The following is a 23,564-nucleotide window of genomic DNA, read 5'->3' as shown; positions in this document are numbered from 1 at the left end:
CCGAACAAAGCCTTTGGGCCCACTTTTGACGTGGGGATTGAATTTGATTAGATAGAACATGGAGCCCAAGATCAACTTAAACTGTAGATTGGACTAGTCATTAGAAATACAGGCCCACCAAGACTAGTCCAATCATTAATGGTCCAAGCTGCTTTTATTGGCTTGGCCCAGTTTAAACAGTTGCCAGTCAGAAGTCAAAAACCTACACAGGTGGGGAGCCAAATCAAAATGTCACCTATGGGCCACATATTTAGCAAAGAAAATGGAAGGGGGAGAATAGATCTTTTAATTAATTAAAGTCTCCATTTGGATCTCATACAGAAGCTAGAACAATTGGGGAACCATCAGAAACTCAGGATTTTCCATAACACAGCTCTTTGGAGAACCATATGATGAATTATTAAAGTTTAAGATTAATTCACTGAAGAACTACTCACAGTAATGGGTAGTGAAGGCAACTGAAAATTTTCAAGCCTATGGCACAGCCATAAGTCACTGTCTTTGTCAACATTACAATTCACTCTTATATTGGCTCCATCTGAACATGTCATCATCACTATCATAAGGCTTGACAGGATCCTGAACTTCGGAAGCATCAGGTTCCATAGATTCCACATCTCCTTTCTCAACCTCCTCGGGTTTTGCTACTTCTTCCTGGGAACCAAAATACATCGATGAAATCATGATCAGGCGAAACAAAGATTAAACCAACCAACCGGAGAAGTAAAATATCAAGAGGTCACAAAAGCATGGAAATCTAGAACATATGAAGGATAGGAAGGAATATCAACCCCACATGACGGTGTGTGGCACTTGCTTGTCAAACCATCACTAATAATCCCATAGCAAAGGCCTGATATACCAACTCCAAGGCAGCCTTTGTAAAACGGAATAGAAGAGAATGAGCAATAAAAAATAAAAAACACATACATTAACTTCGTTATTTTCTGCCTCCTCATCGCCCGTCAAGCCAACTGAGTCATCTCTAAAGGAGCTCTGCTTTTCCTGAGCAGCAAGTTGTTGTAAGCGCTCAATCACCAGTTCAAAGTGGGAATGATCTGCAGGAGAATCAAATTGTCACACAATTTCCAGGTGGGCAAATTTGCCATATAAATAATTTAAAAGCACCCAAATGAAACTGAACAGCTGTCTCTTCCAATTTTATAGATTGGCTCTTCTTTTATTTTATATAAACAATTAAAAAAAATATGGGACTTCCAAGATGCAGTAGGTAAAGGCTAAAATTCAACGCAATACCAAATTATTAAAGCAAACTTAAAAGGCACTTTCCTAAACTTCAACATGTCCCATTCCATAACGGCAAATTGCAACAGGGCTGCAAAAGGGGTGATGATTTGGCAGTAAAACCAAATTTGAATCCTTACCCAATAAATCCAAGCCATCACCAAATTCCTACTAAATTCAAGGAACAAGATACTGTTTTATTTCCATTTTCCATTTTTTAAGAAATTGACACAAAACCTTATTGGGACTTCAAAATTATGCTGCGATACACCAAAACTTACTGAAACCTGAAGAAACAATTTGACACACGGTTGTTAAATTATCGCAGGAGCACTCTATTGGTAAAAGGTTGATTTTATTTACCTTTCCTTATTGCAAAATATATATTTTTGAGAGAAAAAAAATCATAATATATATCAAAATATCATGTTTCCATGTTGTATAGGTTGGTTTCACCTGAATAAACTATGTTAATGATCTTAATATATAAATTAGGGCCATCAGTATATAATCAATAGAATGTTTCTAAACACTCCAGACCGGAAGAAAAATAGACCGCATCTTTTCCCTTTCTTTTCGAGTAGGCTTAAAATCTAAAAATATTTGTATTTCTCTTCCATTACTACATTCTTCTTTAACTCTTTTACCCCTCTCCCCTAAATCACCTTTTTCTAATACAAATGGGCTGTTTGGTACACCATAAGGGGGGGTTTGTATTACCACCTGACAGGGTTGTACCACGTTTTGGCATCTAAAAAGAGGAGGAATAAGTTCAGCCAAGTATAAAATAACCCCACCAAAGTGAGAGATAAATCTATCCCAACTCCCCCTAAGAATTAAATAATCCCACCTTGGTGGGAATTTTTTGATCAGGATGGACATGTTTAACCATCATCTCTCTCTCTCTCTCTCTCACACACACACACACACACACACAATATTCTGATAAAATAGTCATCTCTCTCTCTTCATTAATGCAAGCTATACCTTATTCAAGATTTTACCATACCAAATATAGGATGGGACTTATTTAAGCTTATACCACCTCAAAACTTTGGATACCAAATATGAAGATAGGATTATTTAGTCACATCGCTATATTATCCCATGCTTAACTTTATCCCATCACTATTCAATCTCAATACCATATGGGCCGATAGTTCTTTTCCTCTTTTCTTTTAGATTACCTGCAAGTCTTTTAACTTTTCCATCGTGTTATTTAGCACTATTTGTAGAACTCAAGCATACAGATTATGTAGAATTCTCTTTTCACTTAACAAAGTGTTTCATTTCTTTTTCTTTTCTTCTCTAAGATTTAACAATCCTTCATCCAATCTGATAATCCTACCATGTGAACCCCGCCCCCCCCCCCAAAAAAAAAAATCCTCATAATGATTGCTTGGAGCAAACCTTTCCAGATTAATCAATATTAAATGACAGGCCAATCCTAGGCAAAGTGTCCGAACCCTTGACACTTGAAGCACCTGACCTTAGGTGACATTTGGCCACGATTACTTTTATTCCTTCAGTCAACTTTCAGATCAAGTAGACTTATTCATACTTCCCAAAAGCAAAACAACCATTTTGATCTATTGTTAACACCAATAATTCTTAATAAATTTTATTTAGCATCTAGAGATTAGAGAGATACAAAAAGAAGAGAGAACTTTACCTTTGGCACGATTAGTTAGAGCTTCATGAAGCCTCAATGGGTGTTGACGCTCTTCATTCTTGTATTTCAACTTAACTTGCGTGCGTGTCCGATCAGGAAAAAGTTGTTGGATCATTGATATATCCGAACCAAACTGTCGCACAGCCTAGAACACAAAAACAATAACCAAAGTCACTTTATAATCAACATGTGAAAGAGGAAAGTGTGAAAAAATGTAGAATAAGAAAATGAATACTGAAAGGCATTTGGGATAATGAACTTTAACCAAAGAAAAATATATGTGAACAGGAAGACCACTTCAGGAATCCAAACCTAGAATTTCTTAGAAATAAGCCCTCCCTTCACATAAAATTGCATGTATGTCCCAAATTCTCTAGGCCATAACATCGCAGAATACAAGAAATATACAGGAAGTCATAGGTTACTAGGTTAGCGCCATGATTAAAACTAAGACATTCAAACTACCTAAAATATGTTTCCTAGCAATAAACTTATATTGCATCAGAAAACATAACTTGACCTGAAGGACCCTTAATCACCAGATCATTTGAGTTTGACAAATACTAGAATAAACAATTTGAATAACAATCTTTCCCAGTTACCTCATACCCTATAAATCAAGAGAAAACCAAAATTCAGTTTCAGTTGTGGAATGCATGGAAATGCATAAGTGAACACCTAAATATATTAATTATGAACTTTGAGAAAAAAGGAAGCGTTTCTGGTATATTTTCGTGTTACTGTTTTGCCTAAAGTAATTACATGCTGGATTTATTGAAGAAATCAGGAAGAAATAATGATGATTTGGCAGCAGTTAGTTAATAGGACATAAATGTAATTAATTGTTTTATTAAGGGTAGATTTGACTTTTATAAAGTTAGTTATTTCCCTTAGATATTTCCGCCTCCCTTAGTCTATAAATAGAAGGGTGCGGAGGCCAGTTTTTATCATCATTCATTCATATCTTTTATTCCTTGGGTTCGGATACAGTGAGAGACGAGATTAAGAGCTGTGTGATTCTAGTTCTTGTTGTCTTCATTAGAGTATTGTATTCGAGAGGCAAGGTGGAGTGAAAGAGGGGTATTCTTGTACTGGTTTCTGATTTGTTTCTAGTGGATTGATTACTTCTTGGATTGCTGGATGTAGTGCCATGTAAATGGCATGAACCAGGGTATATCTTGTGTGCTGCAATCTGGTTTGGTTTCTCTACTTTTAATTCTGTTTTTATTTTCTACTTTCAGTATTCAATGTTGGTTTGAATTCAGTGAGGTTCTTAAGTGATTCTTGAGAGATCATAGTCTCGGTTTTAACAATTTGGTATCAGAGCTTTAGGTCTTCTAATCAAGAAATATCAAGAAACCTATAGAATCTTTAGAAACCTATAGTCAAGTTGTCTACTATGGCTTCGGCAACCCCAGCTGGTCGATATGATATTGAAAAATTTGATGGCACAAATGATTTTGGACTTTGGAGGATTAAGATGAAAGCCTTAATGGGAAATTTAGGGTTAAAGGAAGCTTTAGCACCCCAAAAACCTTTCCCAAAAACTGCTACTGCCAAACAAAGATTAGAAGCCAATAATCGTAGGCAAGAAATCAGTGAAAGAGCTTTCAACACCCTAATCTTGAGTTTAGGAGATAAAGTCCTAAGAGAAGTGTCTAAAATGGAAACTGCCGAGGATTTGTGGGCCAAATTAGAAAGCCTATATATGACTAAATCCCTTTCAAGTAGGCTGTATCTGAAAGCAAAATTTTTTACTTTCAAAATGTAAGAAGGGCAGAAGCTTCAAAATCATATTGATGAATTTAACAAATTGTGTCTTGACTTGGAAAACTTAAGTATATCATATGAAGAAGAAGATAAGGCCCTAATTCTATTGCATTCACTGCCTAAATCATATGAGCATTTTGTAGACATTTTAAAGCATGGAAGAGATACCATATCTTTAGAAGATGTTATAGGTGCCCTTAATTCTAAAGATTTACAACAGAAAGTAGAATCTAAGAAAAATGCTGGTAATGCCCTGTCAACTAGGTATAGATCTAAAAAGAAAGACCCTAAAGCTAAAGGAAAGTCTAGATCGAAGTCCAGAAATGGCAAGAAAACATTTAGATGTTTTCATTGTCATGAGGAAGGACATTGTCATGTCCCTAGGGTTCATGACTGGTTTAAGATGTAATTAGAAGGAATTCCGAAGTTAGATCGGAAGAGATGGGAGGAAGTTAGGGAGAACAAAACAGTGAGGGAAAGAAAAGGGAAAGAAAGAGAGAGATTAGAGAGAAATTGGAGGGAGATTGAGAGAATGCAAGAGGGGGAAATAAGAGATTTCAATTCATCAATTCAAGCATATCCAATAAACTCCTAACAGCAGCCTTATATAGGCATTATTGACTTCTAACAGCCTAACCACTTGCTAACAATATATCCTAACAGTTATTATAAATCTATTACAAGATTACCCACCTTTTATTATATTCCTATTACAATATTGACCCTCCTATACTCCTAGGTACATGACAATTCCGTCCGCCTTAAAAAGTTTCTTGTCCCCAAGAAACTTATTATCGTTGAGTTGCTCTTTCTTCATCCAATTCCAACCTTTTCTAGTTGCTTCATTCGTCTTACCTTCTTTCTCCTCTTAGGCCTCTTCTTCTTTGTTCTTAAGTTTGCAAGATCCATCCCAAACAGAATTTGGCTTAGAGTTGCAATAGAAGCAACCTGATTGGCCTCAATGAGTTCAAGTTCAAATCTGTGAGTGCTTGATGAAATAGGAGATCAAAGCTTAGAGTCCTCAACATTGTTGTCTATGTTTCTTATGAATAGAGTTCGAGATGGTTGTTCTCCATGAGGACCTTCTCCAAAATGACAATAAGGAAAGATATCCTTTCTCAAGTCCAATTCTCCAACACTGCCAAAGAAATCCAAATTTTTAGTATCATCTCCAGCCTTGGGTTGGGGCACATAATCAACCCCATCAATCACCCCCGACAGTAAGTCATCGCCATTAGGGAAAGGTTTTCCAATAGTTTGTGCCTCAATTCCCTCAAGGGATTTAAAAGGTTCATCTTCCTCGTAGTGAGAAGTTGCAGCACCAAGCTTCTGACCAGATAAGGAAAGAAGTTCAATAGAGTCATGATAATTAGGCTTTGATGCCTCAATGTCGTAATTCATGTCATTGTATTGAGGTTCCCCAACCATTAAACCGGTTGTCCCTGGCAGTAATTCTGCCACATCTTCATCTTGTTCCTTGGAATTTTTCTGAAGCTCACTCTCAACATTTTTCTCCTCCACATCAACAGCCCCTTCTTCCTTGTGTTTGCTGGAATTTCCCTCTAGATGAACTTCTCTTTCAACCATTTCAGATTGTTCCTTTGCCTTTGCTACCCTATTAATCTCTTCATCACAGATTCCCTTTGGATAATGCCATTCACCACCAATATCATCACCAATGTTGCATTCCTCCTTGATAATTCTGCTGAAACCTATACACTTCTTCCACTCCACCTTGGAAATAGGTAGTGAATCCGCTCCTCGACTTCTTGCTTTCTCCTTCGGTTGCTCCATTTTAAGGAAATCCTCTTTGTTAAAACTCCCATGATAATCCTCAAAGAATTCTTCAGGGAAGCTGTAATGATACTTCTTAGTAAGTATCATTGCAAACTCCTGCAATTGTTCATGTAGCATCTGGCCAAATTCCTTGCTCGATTCATGTACAACACTTCTTGTTACCTTGTCTGATTGGCTGATCCCCGTCTCCAACTTCTTTTCCCATGCATACGGCTCCTGGCCAATCTTCCCCTGATGTCTACCTCTAGCTGAAAATGCAGCATCTTGCTGCTGCCTGTTAGGCTCCCATGGTCTCATGCAGGCTTTACTCGTCATGGCAGAAAAAAACCCTAAATCACGATTGCAGCAGCTGAAGTCTGCTGGTTCCGTCGCTGCTGTGAGACAGTCTTTGATCCCTTTAGAAACAGATCAGAACCAATTTGGCCACGTCACCTTTAATTATCAGCCGACACACACCTCCTCTTGCGTCAGAATCAATTTTGAGATTTACTCAGAAATTTCCTTGTTGCTTCTCTGTCTCCAATGCCTAACTCTCTGGAATTGTTGGAATTGCACCAAAAGAATAAACCGAAGGCTAAGGAATTGCTGTAGGAGTCGCTGAAACACGTTTCCGATTGGCCTCTGAGATTCGCTCGCTCCTTTTCACCTTCAAATTCAAAAGAGAGATTATCAGAAATTCGGTATCGCCAAAGCCGCCTGGGTTGTTTCGCCGCCACGATCGCTGGACTTTGCAACTTCTTGTGATATAATTGGCTCAACTCAACCCCTTACAAATCGCCCGCTCTGTGACACCTTCCGATTCAGAATCACCTGGGCTGTTCCTCTCCTTTGATCAATTGTGATGCAACCAACGGAATTCTTTGGAATTGAGAATCGATGGCTGCAGTAATCTATGAATTGGCTCCCAAATCTGTCGAAATTGCTTCGCCCATGCACTTCGAACAACTTACTGCAATTCGCGGCTGAGCGTCAACCTTCTGCTCGCTTCCAAGAAAAGCCGAACAACTCTTCCAGACCACAAGCCGTGGTCGCTTGTACCTCAGCTTCCCATACCTGTTGCGCTACTCTGATTTGGACTTCAAATTCAACTCGGTATCACTGTCAGCCTCTCCTTCGCACGCCAATTCCGAGCAAGACTTATTAAAATTCGATGCCGTTCGTCAACTTCTTCAATTCCGCTGAGTCCTGATTCCGCACCCAATCACCGTCCAGCACTCCAAGTCGGCCAATTGTTCGCTTATGATCGCAATTGCCGTTGATCCTCAATCATTCAAGAATCTGGACTAGCCTCAATCGCACGCCTTAACAATCTGGATCTTCGCACTGATACAAAACTTTCAGATCCTTAGCCAAAAATCATTGGAATCACTTACTGGAATGAATTGGAATTGTCGGAACTCTAGAATGCGCTCAAATCACAGCTCTGCTTCTCCGTCCTTCCTTGTTCGACTGCAACAACGTTGCTTGTTTTGATCGCAACTTTGACGCGGACTGTCGAAATTTAGTCTAGCTCGCCTTTGAGTCTCCGATAAGAATTGCCAAGGTCACAACCTAAAATTGATTGAAATCACAGCCAAGGATTGACTGCTCTGATACCAATTGTCATGTCCCTAGGGTTCATGACTGGTTTAAGATGTAATTAGAAGGAATTCGGAAGTTAGATCGGAAGAGATGGGAGGAAGTTAGGGAGAACAAAACAGTGAGGGAAAGAAAAGAGAAAGAAAGAGAGAGATTAGAGAGAAATTGGAGGGAGATTGAGAGAATGCAAGAGAGGGAAATAAGAGATTTCAATTCATCAATTCAAGCATATCCAATAAACTCCTAACAGTAGCCTTATATAAGCATTATTGACTTCTAACAGCCTAACCACTTGCTAACAATATATCCTAACAGTTATTATAAACCTATTACAAGATTACCCCCCTTTTATTATATTCCTATTATAATATTGACCCTCCTATACTCCTAGGTACATGACGACATATAAAGAAAAACTACCCCTAAAAGGAAGCAGGATTTTTCTGATAAAGGTAAATCAGAGTTTTTAAACTCAATTCAGGAATTGGACTATGACATTTCGGATGTTCTTGTGGTTTCAAAACATTCGGATGAAGTGGTATGGGTTTTAGATTCCGGATGCTCCTTCCATATGTCACCTCACATAGAATGGTTTTTGAATTATAAAAACATGAGTGGAGGGAAGGTTCTTCTCGATAATAACCAAGAGTGTGGAATAAAGGGGATTAGGGATATTAAGCTAAAGATGTTTGATGGATCAATCAGAATTTTGACATCTGTTAGGTATGTCCCATAACTTAAAAGAAATTTGATTTCCTTAGGAGAATTAGCTAAGAATGGCTACAGTTATAGTGGCTGTGGGGATATTCTTAAAGTAGCTAAAGAATCTCTTATATGTATGAAGGCAGTCCTTAAAAATGGGATATTTGTTATGATAGCTTCCACAGTATGTGGAGATGCAGCCATAAGGGAAGAAAAGACCTATGAACTATCAAAACTATGGCATTTTAGGATGGCTCATATAAGTTTCCAAGGGCTTAAAGAATTAGCTAATCAAGGGATCTTAGGTTCTGAAAAATTGACAGATTTAGATACATGTGAAACTTGCATCTATGGAAAATCTGTAAAAACAAAATCTCCTAAGAAAGCATTGCATATCACTAAAGGTCCTTTAGAATATGTCCATTCGAACTTATGGGGCCCTAGTCAAACTCCAACTCATGGTGGAGCTAGGTATTTTCTTTCTATTATAGATGACTATTCAAGAATGGTTTGGATTTTTGTTTTAAAAACAAAAGATAACACTTCTGATGCTTTTAAAACTTGAAAAATCATGACTGAAAATCAAAAGGGTGGGAAATTAAAAGTCATTAGAACTGATAATGGTTTAGAATTTTGTAATAAGGAATTCACCCAATTGTGTAATGAAAATGGCATCTTAAGACATCTTACTGCCCTTGGAAATCCTAAGCAAAATGGCCTGGCCGAGCGCATGAATAGGACCCTCCTTGAGAGGGTAAGATGTATGCTATTCCATGCTAAGCTTTCAAAAGCATTTTGGGGAGAGACTGTTGTTTCAGCAGCCTATTTAATAAACAGATCACCTTCATCAGCCTTAGAATTTAAGACTCCTTATGAAATGTGGTATAATCATAAGCCAAACCTAGATCACCTTAGGGTTTTGGGGTGTATAGCTTATGCACATATAAAACAAGGAAAATTAGAGCCTAGGGCTAAGAAGTGTGTGTTTATTGGTTATCCTTTAGGAGTTAAGGGGTATAAGTTGTGGAATTTAGAAAAAGATATGCCTAGAACCATGATAAGTAGAGATGTAACCTTTAATGAAAATTCATTTATCGATCTAAGAAGTGAAAATGAGGATAGGAAAGGGAAAGATAAAGTTGTAAATTTTGAACAGCAACAACAGGATGCTGATGCTGTTCAAAATTCTCCTTTAGAACCATTCCAGGACCAGCCAAGTGCTGGTGAAGAATCCTCAAGCCAAGATAGTCTTGATAGATCTATAGAAGTTAGAGGCTCATCCAGTTATGATGAAGATTAGCACATGGACAGTGCTGGTTCATCCAGTACAGTTGGGGATCCTATTGGAAATAGGTATAATGTAGGAAGGGATAGAAAAAGAAGAATAAGTAGACCTCCAGTGAGGTATGGGTTCTCAGATCTGGTTGCATATGCACTCTTAAGTGCAGAAGAAATAGCAGGAGAAGAACCTCAAACCTATGAAGAAGCTATAAATTCTAAAGAAGCTCAGAAATGGCAGGAAGCCATGGAAGCTGAGATGAATTCCTTAAGAAAGAATGAAACATGGGTATTAGTGGATAGACCTTGGGGAAAAAGAATTGTTGGCTGCAGGTGGTTGTTTAAGGTAAAAGAAGGAGCTCAAGATAGCCTTAAACCTAGGTATAAAGCTAGGTTAGTAGCTAGGGGTTTCACCCAAGTAGCAGAAATTGATTTTAATGAAGTGTTTTCACCAGTTGTAAGGCACACTTCTATAAGAATTCTGCTTGCAATAACAGCCCATCTTGACCTTTACCTAGAGCAGATGGATGTTACCACTGCATTCCTTCATGGTGAATTAGAGGAAGAAATTCTAATGGATCAACCTAGAGGGTTTGAAGTTAGGGGAAAAGAAGACAAGGTTTGCTTGTTGAGGAAGTCCTTGTGTGGACTAAAGCAGTCCCCTAGGCAGTAGTACAAGAAATTCGATTCTTTTATGATAAGTCAAGGGTTTATAAGAAGTTCTTTTGATTGTTGTGTCTATCTTAAACATATTTCCACTAAAATAACAATTTATCTCTTGTTTTATGTAGATGATATGCTCATAGCAAGTCAATCAACAACTGAGATTCAAAGTTTAAAACTTAAACTCAAGTCAGTGTTTGAGATAAAAGAGCTTGGTGAAGCCAAGAAGATTTTAGGAATGGAAATATGTAGAGATAGGAAGAACAAAACTCTTCAGCTATCCCAGAAAACCTACTTACCAAAAATTATGAGAAAATTTCATATGTTGGATGCAAAAGTAGTAATTTAGTAAATATACCATTTGCTCAACATTTTAAACTTTCTCATGCTCAATCTCCAACAGATAAAAAGAATTTATCAGAAATGAAGAAAATTCCCTACTCTAATGCTGTTGGCAGCATTATATATGCAATGGTGTGTTCTAGGCCTGATTTAGCTCATGCCATGAGTGTGATAAGTAGATTTATGGCAAATCCAGGGAAAGAACACTGGACAACAGTTAAATGGGTATTTAGATATCTAAAAGGATCAATTGACAAGGTTCTGATTTATGGTGGAGCTGATGACTTTAAAAATCCAGACATTATAGGATATTCTGATGCTGATTATGCTTCAGATTTAGATAGGAGAAGATCTACAACCGGTTATGTATTTAAATTGTGGAAGTCTACAATTAGTTGGAAATATAATCTTCAATCAGTTGTAGCTCTATCAACAACCGAATCAGAGTATATAGCTGTAACAGAGGCTGTTAAAGAGTCTTTGTGGCTGAAAGGTTTGATTAGTGAACTCCTAGGATATAATGTGAGGATTGTTTTAAAGTGTGATATTCAAAGTGCCATTCATTTGGCCAAAAATCAGAGTCATCATGAAAGAACAAAACATATTGATATTAGATATCATTTTATAAGAGAAGTCCTTGAGAAGGAGGAGGTAGAGCTTATAAAAGTTGCTGGAAGTGAAAATGCTGCATATATTTTCACTAAGGCAGTCTCATTGTCCAAATTACTTCATTGCTTAATGTTGTTACAGTTTGATGTGTTTTGATTAATGTGTTTTCAGGATATTCAAGAAGTGAGCAGAGCTAGAAGGTTGAAATTCCAGGATTACTTAAAGCAAAATGGTGGAGATTTGTTACTGTTTTGCCTAAAGTAATTACATGCTGGATTTATTGAAGAAATCAGGAAGAAATAATGATGATTTGGCAGTAGTTAGTTAATAGGACATAAATGTAACTAATTGTTTTATTAAGGGTAGATTTGACTTTTATAAAGTTAGTTATTTCCCTTAGATATTTCCACCTCCCTTAGTCTATAAATAGAAGGGTGCAGAGGCCAATTTTTATCATCATTCATTCATATCTTTTATTCCTTGGGTTCGGATACAATGAGAGACGAGATTAAGAGCTGTGTGATTCTAGTTCTTGTTGTCTTCATTAGAGTATTGTATTCGAGAGGCAAGGTGGAGTGAAAGAGGGGTATTCTTGTACTGGTTTCTGATTTGATTCTAGTGGATTGATTGCTTCTTGGATTGCTGGATGTAGTGCCATGTAAATGGCATGAACCAGGGTATATCTTGTGTGTTGCAATCTGGTTTGGTTTCTCTACTTTTAATTCTGTTTTTATTTTCTACTTTCAGTATTCAATGTTGGTTTGAATTCGGTGAGGTTCTTGAGTGATTCTTGAGAGATCATAGTCTCAGTTTTAACATTTCGCATTAGTAAAACAACATAAGATTTACCTTATAAAACAACTCTGTATCTTGTTTTGACCATCTTGACCTTGGTGTTCTGTTCGTGAAAGATTGGTAATTAGTGAAGATAGTACTTTCTTGAACAGTAGGGTTGTTTTGATTACTACTAGAGCCTCCTTGTTCTGCAGCAAATGCCTCATCTTCATCATAGTCAGGAAAAGAATTACTGGCACTGCATAGCATACAAGTCATGATCATATTTGACTTGAGAAAAATATCAAAGGCAATTTACTATGAAATACGTTGCTGCAATGATGATGCCAAATGTCATAACTAAAAGGAGCAGCAGTACACATTTCAGGCACACCAAACGCTCAGTTATAAATTCAACAATAATAAGCATGAGTTGTCTTCTATGAATTCAAGGATTTTTATCAGAAAAACAGGAATAGAAACCAGCTAAGCTTGTATCAACTTCCACATGGAATAGCAATAAGTTTCCTTATCACTAACAGGAACGAACATGTCTGCTACTGATGATGTGAAAAATCTTGTGATCCCATAAATCTTGACAGATAAGAGCATGACAAACAAGACAGAATCAATAAGCCGCATGAAGATATATCTCAAATGGCTCATGTTAGAGAACTTCATACCGTTGATTGGTTGAAGGTGCTTTCATAGTGTTTCCCTCTTTGCTCTGCACAAAAAACCAATGATGACCCAGGCAGACAATTGGAAGTATTAAAATAAGGTAGATAGACAGCTCATGGATGTGAAAGCAAGAAAGAAGATGGTGATATTTTGATCATAAAGCATCAACAAAAAGATTGATGCATAACATATAAGATTATCCAGTTCTCCTAACCAATAAAAGAAACACAATAATAAACTAATGCACAATACATACAGACATCCGCTCCCTGTGTTCTGCAAGCAATATTAGATCTCTAATCTGCAATTTCTGAACATCAATTTCATCCTCTGGGGTCTCAAGCAAAGTCCTGTCCACTATTCAAAAGTAAATGTGAAGGCATAGTTAAGAGCACTGCTCATCCAATTCAGAGATCAAAATCCTGACACTCAGAAAGTGCAAATTACCTAGTCTTCTCCTCCGGCGAGTAGAGTGAGAAAATTTTTTAGGAGGCTCTTTAGTTTCCAGATCCGCTACTTTATTCACCTTCTTGCGCTTCTTAACTGGTTTTTGTTTCTGAGATACTGATTTCTTGGTCTTCCGCAGTGCTCTTCCATTTTTTCTAGTTTCATTTGCTACTTCACATTCACCATCATTATTACAATCTCCATCTACATGAGAACCATTGTTACATTTATATGCAAAGTTACAATCATCATCTGCTTCTTCATCTTCATCAACAAGTTCACATGCATTAATATGTTTTCTTGGCTTCCGTGTTGCCCTGCCAGATTCATTCCCCTGACCAGATATCAAATCATTTTGCCTTTCTGGAGATTCATCTGATATCATAGGACCTTTTCCTTCTTGACCCTTCTCACTCTAATAAAAACCAAATTCAAAATTATATAAAATAAGAAAAATAAACAAGAAAATAATTTTTCCTTCTACGACCAGAATAAATCAATTGGACAGATCTGCACTTGTTTCAACCAATACTCAGAGAAGAAATTGGATGCAATACAACCTTATCTGCAAGTTCAGGAACATCCTCAGGATTTTCTCCAGGGACAGAAGCATCTGAACTAGAAGCCTCCATGTGATCTGTTGGTTTTTCATTCTCAGGAAGTTCATAAGTAGAATCACCAAACCCCAAGGATGGGAAATCAAGATCATGATTTGGTTGAAATGCAGGGATAGAGCCTTCCTTAATGCATTCACCTTCAGAAGGAATGGACAGATCATCTTGAAAACATGGAAGAGACTCAACCCCATCAGTATAAGATGTGTTAGAACCAGGTTCCTCTATTAAACCAATTTGAAACTTGGGCTTGGGAAGGAATTTGCCAGTCTGCTGTCCTGAGATCAGTATCATATTAAAGAACTAATAATGGTTAACCCACAGAAAAACAAATAAGATAGCGCTTGGATTTTGTAGTTACCAGATGCTTCAGTTAACTCATATAGATTATCTAAGTTTTCTGAGCGAGGAACATAATCTAATTCCTGAAACATACAAAAACCAAGTAGGTAATTTCAATGAGACAATATCTAGCATACAAGCAAAAAGGAAAAAAGATAAATTATCCTTTTACCTCCATCTCCACCCCCGCAGTATCAATGTGCAAACCTCCATCAGAATTAGAAAGCAAAGGTTCCCCATGGGTTAAGGGATCTTGTGGAATAGCAACTTCAGGATTTGTATTAGGTGAGAAAGTATTAGATGCCCTAACAGTTGAGTCATCAAGAGATGAAACAAAAGATGGGGTAACAGCTCCACTTGCAGCATTCCTTGTATCAGAAGCATGAACAGTGGGCAGCATCTCCAAAGGTGCAAGAGAACCTTCTGCATCATTATCTACAGGGGACGGTGCCACAAACTCATTTCCTAGTTGGACACTCGGGTCTACCCGGTGTGGAGATCTACTCACAGCACTGACTGCTAATAGAATAGATAACATACTGACTACAATTAGGCAAGGCAAGCAAAACAACAGTCAATTAGAAGATTCTAACAACAATGTCAGACAGAATATTCTACTTTCTCACCTGTAGCAGTTGTTGATTGAGAATAAAAATCATCAAGAGATTCCAGTCCAAAAAAGATGTCTGCACTCTGAAAATAACAAATATTACTGACTACGGCAGAAAAAAAAAATCCCAACCACAGAAAGCAAGAGAACTTACCTCTCCTGCCAATTTCCCTGTGGCTGGACGCCAACTTCCATTATTGTCAGGTAACAAGACATCAGAATGCAGACTAACATTATTCCCCAATCTCTCTCCAATTACAACATGTTCAAACGAAGAGCTCACTAACAGAGAGGAATGAACTACAGGAGCAGATTCTTCATTATTTTTCAATTCCTCAGGACTAACCAATGATGGGCCCACCACAGCAGCCAATTCATTGTCTGCAACATCAGCAACCTGAAAAGACCGTGCAGAAGGAACTGGGGCAGATGATTGCTTTCTTGGGCGGGGTTTGGTTTTAGGTTGAAACTTGCCACCGGCCCTAGCTGCAAGAGAATTAACATCGTACAAGTTACAACAACAACCAATATCCTCCAACCATATCTATTCATGAGTTTTACACCTCCAACCATATCTATTCATTGTCATATCCTTTGTAAGGCCACACATGTGAGAAAAAGGGTTTTCCTCCATTTCATCCACTAACCTCACATGTGCCTATCAATCTTTTTCTCACATGTTCAAAGTATTTTAATTGCATCTCCTACATTTTATCTTCAATAAGCATGATGTTCAATTTGACGAGCTTTATACAAAAGGAAATAACTTCACAAACAATAAACTACAACAGTGATGAAATATAACTAACCATTATTAGCAGCACGCTCAAGGAAAATGTCATCCAAAGGATCCAAATCATTTGTCATCAGGATTGGTTCCTGTTAACAACAATAATTTTTTAAGCCGAACTCACATGGGCAATGTACCTACACTGTTCCCAGAAAAGAAAATAATTCTTCTTCACCATACATACTGATTTCCAGCAGCTTGAGTGTCAATCTCCCAAGCTGTCACACTTCATAGCATCCAAATGTTGGATCGTTCCACTCGTATATTCATTTCCGCCTCCTTACAAAGTCTACACCCCAAAACAGAGAATAAGAACCTTAAAATCCATAAAGCAATTAACTGGAGAAATAGAATAGTATATCATATATGTATATCACAAATAAAAGGAGATGGGAATGATGTGAATTGGAATTGATAAAACCCTAAGCAGCTAACATGACCCTAATAATAGTAGTATAATAATTCTGCATAGCTGGTTACAAATACCATATACAGTAGTTATTAACACATACACAAAGAGAGTCTGATATTGTCACACTCCTCTCTACAGGTTATGTAACCAGGCCATGAATCCTAAGCTAAGACTTAAGATTAATGAAGCCTAAAAATTCTTCCACATTTACATAATTAAAATAACTAAAAATTAAACTATCCCAAATTGAGTTCACTGATAATTCCTCAATCCAAGTCAACATCTAGCCCCCTAATCCTGCTCACCCGAAAAATATGTTAGAGAGAATCTTGAGCTTAAAACCCGGTGAAGGTCACCCTATATAAAATACCAAAATAAAGAATTTCATACATACAATAAAACAAAAATTCAGTTTCAAAGATTCACCAATATTTCCCCAAAATAAAGTATCACCAAATAAGATCACATCATACCAAATGGTTGTTGTAGCCCACAATTTCCATAGTGTATAATCACCAATAAATCAAAGGAACCACAATAATATTCAGTAATCAATTCAAACCCCAATGTACAAGGGGACCCAGTAACTCCCCCAGGATCTACCACCAACTACCCGGTGGAGCATGATAGAATAATCAGTCCATCTCCTCTCATTGAGAAACTAAAATTCCCATGACATCATATAGATAGCGGAATTTTAGTTGCCAGGGTGATCCTTGGACTTCCCCAATGGTATAGATAATATCCATGTATATTTATGATTAATCTCTCAGTTATCCCTTAGGCCCCGTTTGATAGCCATTTTTTTCCAAGGAAAAGGCATTTTTTCCACCCAATTTCTCACTCGTGCAGTGTTTAACAGCCAATTTTTCCCAGGGAATTCATTTTCCCACTTGTGGTCACGTGAGTGGATTTTCCTTCAAATCATGGAAACCAAATTCCTTGGGGGGAGGAGCTGGAATTTTCTTGGCAATTTTGGCAATTGAGGCAGCCAACTTACCAGCGAGAGAGTCGAGAAAGGTAGAGAGGCAGCAAGCGAGAGAACGAGGGGAGAGCCGGCGGCCGGCGAGGGCGAGCGACGACCGAGGGCGAGGGGGGCGACTGGCGAGGCGGCGAGAGTAAGGGCGAGGCCGAGTCGGCGCCGACGAGCGAGGAGCCAGAGCGAGTTGCGACCGAGGAGGGCGAGCGAGGCAGCGACGATCCGAGTCGTCCGACGGAGGCAAGGAGGCCGGAGAGGGAGAAGCGGCGGCAGCGAGCGAAGCAAGAGAGGGAGAAGGCCAGGGGGGTGGGCGGCGGCTGGGGAATGAGGGAGAACGGCAGGGGAGGGTTTGTAAAAGTATAAAAATAAAAAATAAAAATTAAGTATAAATTAATAAATTTGGAAAATAAAGTTTTTAATTTTGTGATTTTATTTTTTTAAGAAAATAATTTAATTAAACTAAAATATGTTATTATTTTAATTTTTTTTACAAAATTCAATATTTTCCAATATATTTTCACTATTAAATTCCATGAAAAATGATATATTTTTTATGAAAAATAATACCTATCAAACACGAAATGTCTAAAATATAATTAAATTTTACATAAAATATTATTAACCAAACATCAAAAGATAAAAAATAACATCATTTTCTAAGTAAAAAATTATACCAATCAAACAGTTTAAATTTTTAATTTCTAAAAATTCATTTTCTTTCCATCAAAATTTGACCATTGCAATTAAACGCACCCTTAGAGTTTATCTTAATCCTTCTCAAATTACCTTCCAATAATATATATATATATATATACCATTATGATATTTCTTTATTTATCCCGTCCGTAATCAAATTTAATTCAATATTCCAGCCTCATTTAAATTTGGGAATCCCTCTTTTATCTCAATCTCCATTTAGAATCTAAACTCAATTTTAATTTCTTTGAATCTTTAATATATCCTAATCTATAGTGATTTTGGAAATCATTTTCTTCTTGGATTTTGTTCGGTCTTATTTGTCTCTTTATAAAAATTTGGGGGTGTTACAGATATGAAAAATGCTAGAAAGCCCGACGGGCTTATCGACGAGTTTACCAAAAAATGGCAAAAAAGTCGACTTTGCCCTCACACTCTGCTTTCTCCCCTTTTCCCTCCTATGGATTCTCCACTGCTCTAGTGCGTCTCCCCTGCCATAGCCGCCGCCTCACCTCGTTGCCGCGCCTTGCCTCGCCCTCGCCTTCGCCCTCGCCGATAGTCGCTGCATCAACTGTCGGCATGGGCGAGGTGAGGCGGCCATGGCAGAAAGACGACAGAGGCGCGGGAACAAGGCGAGGCGACGGCCATAGCTGGGAAGACACACCAGAGAGAGGAGGCAGTGGCCCGCTTTACAAATTTACAAAGTGGGCAGGGGCAAAAACCCCCTTCTGTGAGCTGCTCAGTAGATCTATCGAGCCTTGTAGAACGAATCTGCGGATATTTCTTACCTTCAATTTCGAAAAAGCAGGGAGTTGAGCAGCGATTTCAAAATAAAGAATACCAAAGTTGAATAACACAGTTCCAATTCAACCTCTAAACCATAACTAATCACCAATTTCAGAGATATCAAAAGGAAAAAAAATGTTAAAAATGTAGAGGCATCATAGACGGACATCAAAGCATGATACATTAAGTATAGCAAGAGTCCAGAATGAACGTCGACCCATCAATTTCCTGAATGTAATCCAAAGAACAAGAAACAAGAGACGGATAGACAAACAAGCCGTGCTTTGTGGAGCCAAAACCTTGAATTTGATGACCTCCTCCGTACTTGCGGACCTAGTGCTTGGGAAACAAGCAAGATCAGCCCTAGGGTTTCGATTGGTAACGAAGGCTCCGATAAGATTTTCCGGGACCGGGAATCAACAAACCAGAAACTAAAGAATCATGTGCACAGCAATCTTAAACAACAAAAATCACAGCAAAAATTTGTGAACAGAAAATATCACATCAACACAAAAAAAAACGCAGCAAAATTCCTAACAGTAAAAAATACAAGAAAAAATCTGTTCGTAGTGACAAACCACGGCAAAGATCAAAAAACCACGGCAGTTAAAATGTCTCTGTTTACGGCAAACAAAACAACAAATCCAACAACAAAACACAGCAAAAATCCGTTAACAGCAATACAGCAGGAAAAGAAAAAAAAGAAGCAAAAAGTGGGATACCTCTCAGATCTCAACCGGCGAGCAGCAGCAGGGGCAACAGCGTCGACTGACGGACCGGAGATGAGCTACGGACGAGGGACGCCGGAGATGCTGCGAGGGAGGAAAAGGCGATGAACAACTGAGGAGCACGAATGTGATTTTGGCTTAGGGATTTGGGAATATGATATGGAATTTTTTAATTTGTCTGAGGATAGTATTAGCTTTTCACGTCATCAAAATCAGTTTTTTATTAGTTTTTTAAAATTTATAAATTAAAAATTAACCGTTCAAATATTTTTATTAATTTTACAAAATTAATAAATAATTTTAAAATTGATGTCGAATAATTTAAAAACCAACGCAATTACCCAAACACCCTTAGCGTAAGTTTTGTCTCAGCTTTCCATGTTCCACTTTGCTTCGTTTAAAGCTTTTTCTTTTCTTTTTTTTCCTTTTTCACATAATATTTAGATAATTTATATTAAACAATACTACAAAAATAAAAGATAAATTTATCATATATTCCGTAAACTTTCATTATTTAATTTGGATATTTTAAAATTAACTTTATTAATATCTAAATTTTTAAAAATTAATCACACCACCTTCTCCATTACTAATAATGTTAAGTATATAACACTTCTTAAACTTTAAATTTTTAACTCAGCTCATTTCAATTTTTGATCTTATGCCAGTTTGGATACCTTTTAATTTTAGCTATTTAGTCTGAATATTTCTTGAACTTTAATAGATGTCTAGAAAAAAAGGCCAAAAATTCAAGAAATGTACTATTAATTTACTTGGTGTTGTTAGTAATAAATGGGTATTGGATAATTTTTCAAAATTTAGAGATTAATTAGATTAATTTTAAATTTTAAGAGAATGCTAAATAAATATAGTGCTTCATCAATTTATCTAAAAATAAATTACCAAAAACATTCAACTTTTACCATATTTTCAAATTTAGATTCAAATTTCAATATTTTTATTTGAATTCAATATAATATTTAGTTATTATCTCATTCCTCAATTTGTGCTTATTGTTACTACTAATTTTTCTTCAAAGTTATTAATAAAAATTGCTTCATCGTCTACATTATTTTTGTTTCTATGTAACTCTTTCATCGAGTCATTATTTAATGTAAAAAATTAACCATTTCCAATAATATTCTATAATTGTAACAAATTAAAATAAGTTAATTAATAAATTGTTAAATAAAATATTTATTTTAAAATTATAACAACTTTTAATCTTTAATGATTTACCTTGCCTTAAAACTAGTTTAATATTTCATCAAATTTATCCACCCATCCAATGTAAATTCACATTATTATAGAAAGTCATAGCACGAACTCATTTTTCAAGTTAACTCAAAATATGAGATCATATCTTATGGGTAGGGGGTGAATAAAATTTCGATTGAACTAAAATAATTAAACGAATCGGGTGAAATTGACAGTTCAATTGGTTTGGTTCAATTTGTATACCAGTTTGGTTTGCTTTTTAAATTTAAATTTTTTAATTATTTTGATTCAATTTAATTTCTTTATTGAAAAAAGTAAAAATTACTGAAAATCATAGGAGCCCTTGAATGATGAACTTGTTCTGCCTAAGCTGAACTTTCGTCCACCAAGTTAATGCAAAATTATGATACATGGAAGACAAATTCTGTAGATAACATTAAAAGGATTTGATTATAAATATGATCAAGATGAAGAAATTAATGTATCTTTTGTTTTCCTTTCATCATCATCATCATCATCAGGATATATAGGTAATTTGATTTGATTGATTGATTGGAGTGGTTTCTTGGGAAATTAAGAAGCACAAGCGTGTCGGCATGGGTAATTACCGAAATATATGTGACAAAACTCAGAGCTATAGTTAATTTAATTCTAATGTAGACTATGTGATAATCAGCTTCTTCTATATCTCGTTGACATAAACTGCATCGGAGCAGAAGCTTTTCTGAACTTCAGTTGCTAGTTCCTCCACACTTAGCTGACACTCCAGCCCAATCTGCAACAACAGAGAATTAATCACAAATAATAATTAGAAAGAAAGAAGCACAGAAATGGATAATCATCAGAGATTTATTTCCAACATACTATGTACATGTCTTCTTATATTATAGCATCTGTATAATATGTATAATATATATATTATAGATATTATCTCGTTTCAAAATCAGAGAAAATGATTTTGTTATGAAGTTAGCCTCGAGCATCATTTCATCTTCCGGTTCCAAAATGGATATAGCATCTGTCTCAAGTTCATAGATATCAGACAGGCTTCATCTGATTGTGTCAACATACATATATAATATGCATGTTTAGTCTTGCCTGCAGTAGAAGATGGAAGAAGAAGAAGAAGAAGAAGAGTCATCCATTCAATGCACCAGCTATACATATATACTAATGCTAAATAAGCTATATATATGAAATATATATGTGTGCATATGTGTATATATTTATACGTACCTTGATGACAAAGGAGTAAAGAACAGTGTCTTCCATGCTACTGATGCTCAAATGAAGAATCTCAAAGGAAAGTTTCTCTAGAACACTGATGATCCTGGTAACTTGACCTGGGATTCTCCGAGAAATCGTTTTCAAGATGACGTTGGAGCCAGAGATCTTCGCCTCTACGTTCGCAACCGGAGAGTTGCAGCATGCTGCAAGTTCCTTGAGATTATTTTCAGTCAACCGGAAAGGGCTGTCAGGCTGCTGGGGAGTGAGCTGCAGTGATCTGGGGCTGGGACCTGGACTAGGGTTTAGAGTCTTCCTTCGTTTTTTGGACTCCAAAGTGTGGAGAACTTGGTGCAATTCCTTGATGAATTCAATCACTCCCCCTATTACAGAGGCTTGATCTCCCTTCACATGATCATACATATATACATATATAGAAATCAAATTCAAGTTATATTAATAATTAATTTGAGATACAAACAAGTTTGTAAATTAAACCCCTAGCTGTTAGTTCAAAATTGTGAGTTTGTTAGTTTAAAACATTGAAGGATCATAGATAAATAATCATAGGATATAATTCTCTATACATATGTAAAAACAAATTATACATAAAACCTAAATAGAATAACAATATGTCAGTGATATTCTTTGAAATTATGATCAAGTCACTATAAGGGTCTCTCAGCATGAAATTAAATTCTGTAAAAAAGATCCTATTTATGTAGCATTATTTTTATAAAAATATGCGCAGTTCATCCTTATATATTATGATGCCACTTATACATAAAAAAAAATGGTAATTAATTAAGAACACAAGTATTGATCTTGATTTGTATATATAAAGGGTGGTCTCTCGTGTGTGTGTTGGAGAGAGAGAGAGAGAGAGAGAGAGAGAGAAAGAGAGAGAGAGAGAGAGAGTACCCTCTTGATGTAGAAACATGGAGTCAAGGACCTCAAAACCTTGAGATGTTCATTCATCTGCCTTCTCCTGTTTCTCTCCACAGCTATGTGAGACATGATCTTTGCTCTGGAAATTAAAACTAAAACAATCTCTCTCTTGGTATGCTCTCGCACTGTCCTTAACCCTAGTTTATTTCTTTCCCTTTTCTTTTCTTTTTTGTTTCACGTACGTGCATATATACATATATGCCATATAGCTAGCTAGCTACTGTCGATCTCTTGCCCTATTTATAGGCATATATACATGCAGCCCTGGCAGTGAAAGTACTCCCAGGTAGCTGTATATCTCTAAATACATATACCCTTCTTATTAAATGCAATATGTTTCACTCCCGTGAGGCTTTCTATTCTCTTTTTGTTTTTTTTCACTCTCTCTCTCTCTCTCTCTCTCGTATGTGATATTACTTCTCACGCTTATTATCTTGGGACAATTACATTCCCAGCGTGAGATAAAAGAAGAGAAGATTACACACACACACACACCATACCATATATATATATATGCATACCTGCTCCTCCTCCTCCATCATGCATGCCATGCTCGGCTCTTTCATCGCTCGAATCGTCGGGTTTTGTCACTGAAAACTCGCCATTGATGAGCCTCGTTTCTTGGTTGATGATCGATTTTGCAATAATTTTATGACGCA

General features: G+C 36.7%; 2 protein-coding genes across 7 annotated transcripts; both read right to left on the bottom strand.

Annotated features, from left to right (window-relative positions):
• Nucleotides 1-263: 263 nt before the first annotated feature.
• LOC127799588 (uncharacterized) lies at nt 264-19,666 on the bottom strand. 6 transcript variants are annotated; one of them, XM_052333752.1, is made up of 15 exons: nt 19,510-19,666; nt 16,095-16,203; nt 15,934-16,003; nt 15,279-15,610; nt 15,141-15,207; nt 14,687-15,057; nt 14,534-14,597; nt 14,119-14,450; nt 13,559-13,973; nt 13,368-13,468; nt 13,114-13,157; nt 12,506-12,689; nt 2,918-3,062; nt 931-1,058; nt 264-654 (listed from the first exon to the last, which is right to left on the bottom strand). In XM_052333752.1, exons 3-15 carry the CDS (start codon nt 15,989-15,991, stop codon nt 511-513), a joined length of 2,385 nt encoding a protein of 794 aa, XP_052189712.1. In that variant the 5' UTR covers nt 15,992-16,003; nt 16,095-16,203; nt 19,510-19,666; the 3' UTR covers nt 264-510. The 6 variants fall into 6 exon arrangements, with proteins under 6 accessions (XP_052189712.1, XP_052189710.1, XP_052189711.1 ...); XM_052333750.1 differs by having other exon boundaries at nt 16,099-16,203; XM_052333751.1 differs by lacking the exon at nt 19,510-19,666 and adding an exon at nt 17,327-17,643.
• A 1,630-nt stretch (nt 19,667-21,296) lies between these two features.
• Nucleotides 21,297-23,085, bottom strand: LOC127800572 (transcription factor MUTE). Its single transcript, XM_052335271.1, has 3 exons — nt 22,879-23,085; nt 21,970-22,362; nt 21,297-21,508 (listed from the first exon to the last, which is right to left on the bottom strand). The coding sequence occupies exons 1-3, from the start codon at nt 22,972-22,974 to the stop codon at nt 21,416-21,418; spliced, it is 582 nt and encodes a 193-aa protein (XP_052191231.1). The 5' UTR covers nt 22,975-23,085; the 3' UTR covers nt 21,297-21,415.
• Between the last annotated feature and the right edge of the window lie 479 nt (nt 23,086-23,564).

Source organism: Diospyros lotus, chromosome 4 (genome assembly GCF_014633365.1).
Source record: "Diospyros lotus cultivar Yz01 chromosome 4, ASM1463336v1, whole genome shotgun sequence".
Taxonomy (NCBI): Eukaryota; Viridiplantae; Streptophyta; class Magnoliopsida; order Ericales; family Ebenaceae; genus Diospyros; species Diospyros lotus.
The sequence above is the reverse complement of the archived record's forward strand: the minus strand, read 5'-3'. Positions and strand labels throughout refer to the sequence as shown.

Excerpts from the sequence above, each read along its gene's own strand:
- LOC127799588 (XM_052333752.1), bottom strand. The coding sequence starts at position 15,991 with ATGACAAATGATTTGGATCCTTTGGATGACATTTTCCTTGAGCGTGCT. Across the intron at positions 14,451-14,533 it reads TGAGTTAACTGAAGCATCTG|GACAGCAGACTGGCAAATTC; the intron begins GTAACTACAAAA and ends TACTGATCTCAG. Across the intron at positions 655-930 it reads CAGAAAATAACGAAGTTAAT|GAAGAAGTAGCAAAACCCGA; the intron begins GTATGTGTTTTT and ends TTTGGTTCCCAG.
- LOC127800572 (XM_052335271.1), bottom strand. The coding sequence starts at position 22,974 with ATGTCTCACATAGCTGTGGAGAGAAACAGGAGAAGGCAGATGAATGAA. Across the intron at positions 22,363-22,878 it reads CATGTTTCTACATCAAGAGG|GGAGATCAAGCCTCTGTAAT; the intron begins GTACTCTCTCTC and ends GATCATGTGAAG. Across the intron at positions 21,509-21,969 it reads TTTACTCCTTTGTCATCAAG|ATTGGGCTGGAGTGTCAGCT; the intron begins GTACGTATAAAT and ends CTGTTGTTGCAG.